This window comes from Galeopterus variegatus, unplaced genomic scaffold (genome assembly GCF_000696425.1).
Source record: "Galeopterus variegatus unplaced genomic scaffold, G_variegatus-3.0.2 Scaffold7611, whole genome shotgun sequence".
NCBI classification, from domain to species: Eukaryota; Metazoa; Chordata; class Mammalia; order Dermoptera; family Cynocephalidae; genus Galeopterus; species Galeopterus variegatus.
In genome coordinates, this window is record NW_007733722.1 from 1 (window position 1) to 6786 (window position 6786).

A 6786-nucleotide genomic window follows, 5' to 3' on the forward strand; every position below is an offset into this window, starting at 1 on the left:
CTGGGGGCCGGTGCCCAGTTGGCCTCGTCGTGGGTCTGGAAGGCATGGCTGTCGACCTGGGATGGGGGGTCGAGGGCTCTGACTCCCCGCCAGGCCAGCTCCCCTTCTCTCGGCCTGGTCTTGTCCTGCCCCCAGCCCATCCCCCGCCCCTGGTGCCTGTCCTCGCCTGTCCTCCCCTCGCTCTCCAGCCCCCCTGTGCAGTCTCTGCTCTCGCACTTGGCCCGTCCTGCTGAGGGCCTCACCAGAGGAGCTTTGCGGGAGCAGCACCCGAGCTGGTGGCAGTAGTGCTTGTGGACCAGGACCGTGAGCCCAGTGATGGCCAGCAGCAGCAGCGCACCCAGCACCCCGCCCAGGACCGCCATGTCCACCACTGAGAAGCGCCGGTCCTGGGCGAGGCCTTCTGCCGGCATCCCTGCCAGAGACACCATCGCCCACTTGCCACTAGAACACGCCAAGCATTTCCCATGCTGACCTACGCCGGGCTTGGGACACCCTGAGGACAGGCCAGGCCTGAGCCATCTTCTGAGCCAAGGTTCTGGGGAGCGGGCACTACAGAGCTGTGTGTCCAGCAAGAGCCCGTGGGACCCCTGGGGAGGCCAGGCTGGTGAAGGCAGGGAGAGGAACAGGCCAGTGCTGCCAACACCAGGCGGGACGTGCAATGGGAGGGCACAAGGGCACTGGGAACCAGTGGGGTGAATGGCCCTGGGAATTGTGGGGTTTGCGGGATCCCACATCTGGCCTCTTTCCTGCCCCCACACACCTGGAACTGTCTCGGTCTGATCAGAACAGCCTCCCTCCTTGGGATTTCACGGTCAGCATGGCCAGGCCAGGTCAGCCCGAGGCAGACCCTGTCCTGTACAGCATTTCCCCAGACCACCCGGCGTCCTGAGTCAGCAAGCGCTCCAGGAAAAGGGGTGGGGTGCTACCTGAGGGTGGGGGGCTCCTGCTGGAACCAGGGAGCGTCGGCTGAGAGGTTCCTGGCTTCTGCGTCTGTGCTGAGCCCCCACCTGGTGTGGCTGGTGGAGGGGAGGTGCTGGTTCCTGAACTGGGGGGCCCCCCAGGGGTGGGTGACACAGGTGTCCTCAAAGTTGTGCCTGAGGGTGGGTGAGGACCAGTGCTCCCGCCAGAGGCAGTCATGGAGGGTCCCTGAGAAGGCCCTGGGGGTCTGGGGGCTTCCGAAATGGTGCTCCTCGTGGGCCCAGTTGCTCCTCCAGCCTCTGGGGATGTGGAGGGCCCTGGGGGCCAGGGACAGCATTGGGCTTGCTTCTGTTCCCAGCCTACCAACCCCATGGAAGGAGCCACCCTGCCCGGGGGGACCCCAAAGGGGCTCATTTGGGGGATCCCCAGAGGCTCACCTGTGGAGGGGACCTCCTTCTCTGAAACTTGTATCTCGACAACTGTGGTTGCTGTGCCCGAGGTCACTGTGTTCTTGGCCTCAACCTGCAGGCAAGGAAGGGAGCTCGTCCCTCCTAGGCCCCTCTTTAAGCCCCCACTCTCAGGGACCCCTGCCCCGCCCTTCACCTCTGCATAGAAGACTTCTGCTCTTGTCAGGGTCGTGGTGGTCAGCATGGTCTCCCCGTTCATCCAGAAGTATGAGTGGTTGGTGACTTGATACATGATGGCAGAGTTGAGGTCCTAGACATGGCCACAGTGAGCCCTGGGCAAGGGCTGCCTTCAGCGTCCATCCCAAACCCAAGCAGACCCAGGGACCAGTGGTGTCACGTACCGGGAACTCTGGGTCCTGAGCCTGGATCCTCAGAGGCTGAGAGGGGTCATCTGCGTCCTTGACTGCCACGCCTGCTCCAGAGCCAAGCACCACGGTGCCGTGGTACAGGCTCTGGGGGAAGTGGGGCAGGCTCCCGTTGGCAGCGCGGGCCTCCACTGTCACTTGAGTAACCGAATAGCGGGCAAAGTCGGCCTGCTCGCCCTGGGGGGTGGCGGAAGCAGCAGTGACCAGCGGGTGCTTGAAGGTCAGGCTGGTGCTACGGCTGTGAGCTTGGGAAGGGTCAGTGAGGACCTGGCCAAGGGACCCCTGCCCGGCCACCCTGTGTTGACACCCACCTTCACCACCAGAAGGAAGGTCATGGGGCTGGGGACACTACTTTTCATGGTGAGATTGCCTGAGTCTGCACCGATGACAAATGTGTTGTTCACGTTTCCTGGGAGGATGGGTGGGAGTTTCAGCCCCTGGTCCCCTCCTGCTGAGGCCCAAGCTCCCAGCTGGCTCTGCCCATGTGGCAGGTCCCCCTGGGGCTTCCTCAACGCAAGGTGAGGCTCGGGGTGAGGTCTAGTGTGTGGGGCCGAGGGCTGGTCCTCAGTCACCTGTTAAAATGCTGTAGAGGATGCGCTGATTGATGCCTCGGTCTCCATCCACAGCGTAGACGGGCCCAGGGCGCAGGATGAGGGGCTGCAGCTGCGGGGACAGTGGAGCAGAAGGGACATGGTGCGGCTGGTGCATCTGCCCTAGCTTAGACTTGAGCCTGACCCTGGGTGGCCTTTGCCTAGAAGAGCCTGCTCCCCGCGCACTGCCCTCCCTTCCCCATTACCAGTTGCTGTCCCGTGGGCACAGCCCCGTGGTACTGGGCTTCGATGCAGACGTGATCATCCGAGTAGGAGCAGGGCAGGAACCAAGGGGGCCGCAGGTCGGCGGGCAGCACCTCCAGGAGCACGGTGGCCGTGGCCGTGTGGCTGGGTTCTGCGTTCTCCTCCCGGGTGTCCTGGAACAGCCGGCCGCTGCCGGATCAGGCCCGGGGGCAGCGCGGTTGGGGCCTCCCGTTTCCAGGGCTCAGGGCCAGAGTGACCTGCTCACCCGCACCAGCAGCAGGAAGGTCACGCTCGGCCACTTGTAGAAGTCCAGACGCTGGTCCAGCCTCAGGGCGGGGCGGTTTGCACCCACCAGGGAGAAGAAGTCCCTGACGCCCTGGGGAGGGGAGAGCACAGTGTGAGACCCTGGGAGGACAGGGAGGCCTGTGCGGGCCAGTGCGGGGCCAGGGTCGCGGCGGCACTGACCGGGGTCACTTCCTGGAGGGTATAGAACAGGATGTCGTCCTTGTCGCGGTCCTCGGCCTCCAGTTCCTCCTCAGGGATGACGGTAGAGTTCACCTTGGTGTCCTGGGGGCAGAGGAGGATGGGTCACTAGTCCTCTGTCCTCGAGCCCCTCAGCCTGGACTCGCAGTAAATAAGAAAGTTTGTATTAAAAAAAAAAAAGAACAAATCTCCAAGTAAAAAGAGAGAGAAGGGGACCCTGAGGACGAACAGAAACTTGAGAGAGTCATCAGCCGTTTGCGGGCTGTGGACCTGGCTTGGATCCCGATTCGAGCAGCTGGAGCAGACGCCTCTGCGGCCGCGGGCAGAGGCAGCGCTCCGGATGTCACAGGTTGGTGGCAGCTACTGCTTTTCTGGGGTGTGATGTCGGTATGACAGCTACGTCTCAGAAAGAAGGGTCCTTTAGAGGCACGCACTGGGGCATCGTGGGTGTCGTGCTGTGGTGTCGGGGAGGGGGGCTCGGGGTCCAGCCACTCTGCCATGCAGAGAGTGGGATGGGGCGGGCAGGGGCAGGAGGGGAGCAAGAGGATCACTTGGAAGGTTCCAGAGAGGAGAAGCTGGTGGTCGAGGCCCTGGTGGGACATGGAGGTCAGGATCCGGGTCTACCCAAGGCAGAGCCAGCACATTTGCTGAGGGGGGGATGTGGGTCAGGAGCGAGAACCGAGCAGGGCAAGCGATGGGTGAAGACGCCTTCCCTGCGGCGGGGCGTGGGGGAGTGTGGGGCACGCCTGGCATGTTGGAGGGGTCTGTTGGGCAGTTGTCAGTGCGTCTGCAGCTCAGGGCAGAGTCTGGGCTGGAGGGAGTGTGGGCGTCAGCAGCGCAGGGGGGATGCTTAAAAACACACACTGAGTGAGGTCACCCAGGAGTGGCCCCGGACGCGGCACAGTGGAGCACCTGAGGCCCAAGCCCTGGGTGGCCTGACATGGGGGGGGTTGGGGGGTCCCAGGGACGGGCAGGACTCACCAGTGTTTCCCCCCGCTTGCACTCCAGCTCAGCCTGCAGTATCGAGTTCTCCTGGGAGCAGATGGGTGTTGAGAGCCACCTGCCCTGCGGCCACAGCACACTGTCCCATCCACAGGTGTGGGGTTGGAGGCCAGGAGGGGCAGGTGCCTGCCCAGGGTCCCTGTTGTGGGCAGGAGGTCCTGAGGGCATCGGGGCTGGGCGGCTTAATCCCCTAATGGCCCTGCCCCATTGGGGCCAGGCACAGCCTCGTGCTTGGCCCAAGAGGGGTCAGTTGCTGTCTTGGGGGCACAGAGCCCTTAGAGCCTCTGGAGAAATTGTGATCCGAAAATCCCCAGAGAGCCCTTCTCCAGGGAGGGAGTGTGGAAGCCGCACATGTGCAGCAGCGGGCACGCCCCACCCCGACCTGTCTCCCGCACCTCATAATCAGGAATCACGTTGAGAAACAGCTGGTTCCTCAGGATCAGAAATGCAAAGGGTGTGGACGAGGACCCGAGGGTCACCTGATAGCCCTCCGGGGTGGAGATGTTCACCAGGGGCTCGGTGAGATTCGTGTTCTCCTCGACCTCGAAGAAGTTCTCACTCACGGTGCAGGCTGGAAGGCCGGAGGGGAGGGTCGGTGCCTCCCAGCCCCCAGCCACGTCTGCCCCCCACCTGCCCCTGTCCAGCATGTACCCTGGGCCTGAGCCTCCGGGAGTTGACCCAGCAGCCCGATGAGCAGCGGCAGCAGGAGAGGCCACAGAAGGGCCCAAGCCCCCATCTTGGCGGCCATCACCTGGCGGGAGAGTCTGAGCCGGCCTGCGTCCAGGACTGGCGCAGTTCCTGCCTCCGCGACCTTCGCCCCTGCCAGGCACCACCCTGCTTTATGATCCTTTACAACGACTTCCACCAAGGGGGCTCCTGCCGGCCGGCAGGGCCCAGCCCACATCAGGAGCAGGACATAGGGTGGTCATTTGACCCGAGGTGGGCCATGTGCAGGGGTCAACTGGGGGCTCAGCCCCAGACACCAAAACACAAGGTGGAAAGGAGCTTGAGAGGTGCCCTGGTTGTCATGGCCTGGGCTGGATGCTGGGGGGTGGGGGATGCTGGGGCATGGGCAGGGGCTTGGGGGTAGAGGCTGGGGGATTCAGGGCTGGGAAGGGGCCCAGCCCTTGGTTTCTGGGTGTGCCACACCCACCCCCTAATGAGGCTGCTCCTCTGCTGGCTCTTTTTCTGGAATCTCCTTAGGGCAAAGTTCCCAGGGCTACTCCTTGAGTTTCAGACCCCACGTGTTCCCTTCCAAGTCCACCTCTCTCCCTGCACCATCATCTAAGTCCTGCAGGAAAAGGCTCTTTGTGTCCTGGGGACCCCCCCTGCCTGTCCTGGAAGCAAGTTGGCTTCCCTGGGTGGAGCTAGCTGGGCAGCACCGTGGTGAAGGAGACGGCTGTGCGGGCAGCTGGGAGCCCCTGGGGGACCCTGGTGCCTGACAGAAGGGGCTCCTGGTGAGGCTCCTCAGCACAGGCCCCCACTTGCCTTGACCTTTCTTTGGCCCCCCAAACCTCCAGCAGCTGGGGAGAGGCCACTGGGTGGGGTCAGGAGGAAGGAAAGGGGTTGCTGTGATGGGGGAGTGGAGCCCCCTGCCCCCTGGGCCTTTGCACCTGCCACTCCCTGTGCCTGAAACACCTTCCCTAAAGCTCCTGGTCTCTTTTTGGGGACTGCATAACACCGCCTCAATTTCCTGACCCTGCAGTGTGCCCACGTGATCCTGCAAACCCTCTGCACTCGTGGGTGTCATTGCCGTCCCTGCTTCACAGGCTCTGAGTGGTCAAGCCTCTCATCTGAGGCCACACAACCGGGACATATGGGAGCCAAGACCACACCAAGTTCTCCCACTCTGGAGTGGACTCCTGGGTGGCACCCCCCACCTGTCACCTCTTCCTGCCCAGCCTAAGCCTCCTTGTTCCCCCAACAAACACTGACCACATGGCCCCTGGGACAGGAACCGGTCCATCCTGAGCTGCCCGAGCCCCTAAATGTTTGCTAGGTGGACAAGGGGTGGGGCAGGGCTCGGGGGAGCTCGGTCTGGGGGCAGGAGATATGAAGGGGGTGGCCGGGCCTCCCAGTTTAAAGGGCAGCTGGGTGTGGTTACGGTCCTAGAATCGATGGATGAGGCCCTGCTGCCATCTGACAGCCCCGCTGTGCACGACTGCCGCAGTTGTGCTGAGAAGTCGCACACACGGGGCCAGGGTCTGAACACCTCCTTTATTGGTGCTAAGGCCAACCCCTTGCCCTTCTCCCCCCAGCCCCCTCGCTGTCCACTCAGCAGTGGGGAGGGTCCTTCCTCCTCAGGGTCATCGGGCCCCCCGGGATCCTTGGGCAGTGGTGCTGGCTGGATCGGAAACCGTGACCTCAGACCTCGGTCCAGGAGGCAGCGAGATAGACCAGGCCAGGTCCGGAAGGGTCCTCAGGGGCATCCTGCAGAGACCAGCATGTTAGATCCCAGCCCACCTAGCCAAACGGCCTCCTCTGGTCACCCGTGCTGACCCCAGGGCCCCGGTAGGCGGGAGGACGGGTCTGGAGGCGGTCCCGGGCGGGCGATGCTCACCGGGCCCGCCGGATGGGCGCGTCCGACCACAGCAGGCAGAGCCGGTGCTCGGCGCCAGGGACCCAGCCGGTGCCATTCCCCGCGTCCTGTGCGCTGCCCCCGCCCCAGATCAGAGTTAGTCCTGGAGTGGCGGGGGGACGTCGCGGGTGGGGGGCAGCGTGCCGGGCCTGCCCCGCTCCACGGCCGTGTCCCCCGCG

General features: G+C 64.0%; 1 protein-coding gene across 1 annotated transcript; it reads right to left on the reverse strand.

Moving 5' to 3' along the window:
- Window positions 1-242: 242 nt before the first annotated feature.
- On the reverse strand, window positions 243-4765 carry CDHR5 (cadherin-related family member 5; the record flags this gene model as incomplete). Its single annotated transcript, XM_008592131.1, has 13 exons — window positions 4681-4765; window positions 4425-4600; window positions 4009-4059; window positions 3257-3647; window positions 3010-3131; window positions 2810-2920; window positions 2547-2717; window positions 2323-2413; window positions 2062-2159; window positions 1727-1927; window positions 1522-1635; window positions 1356-1440; window positions 243-412 (listed from the first exon to the last, which is right to left on the reverse strand). Coding segments are annotated over exons 1-13 (1866 nt in total), but the record flags the coding sequence as incomplete, so codon positions are not given.
- Between the last annotated feature and the right edge of the window lie 2021 nt (window positions 4766-6786).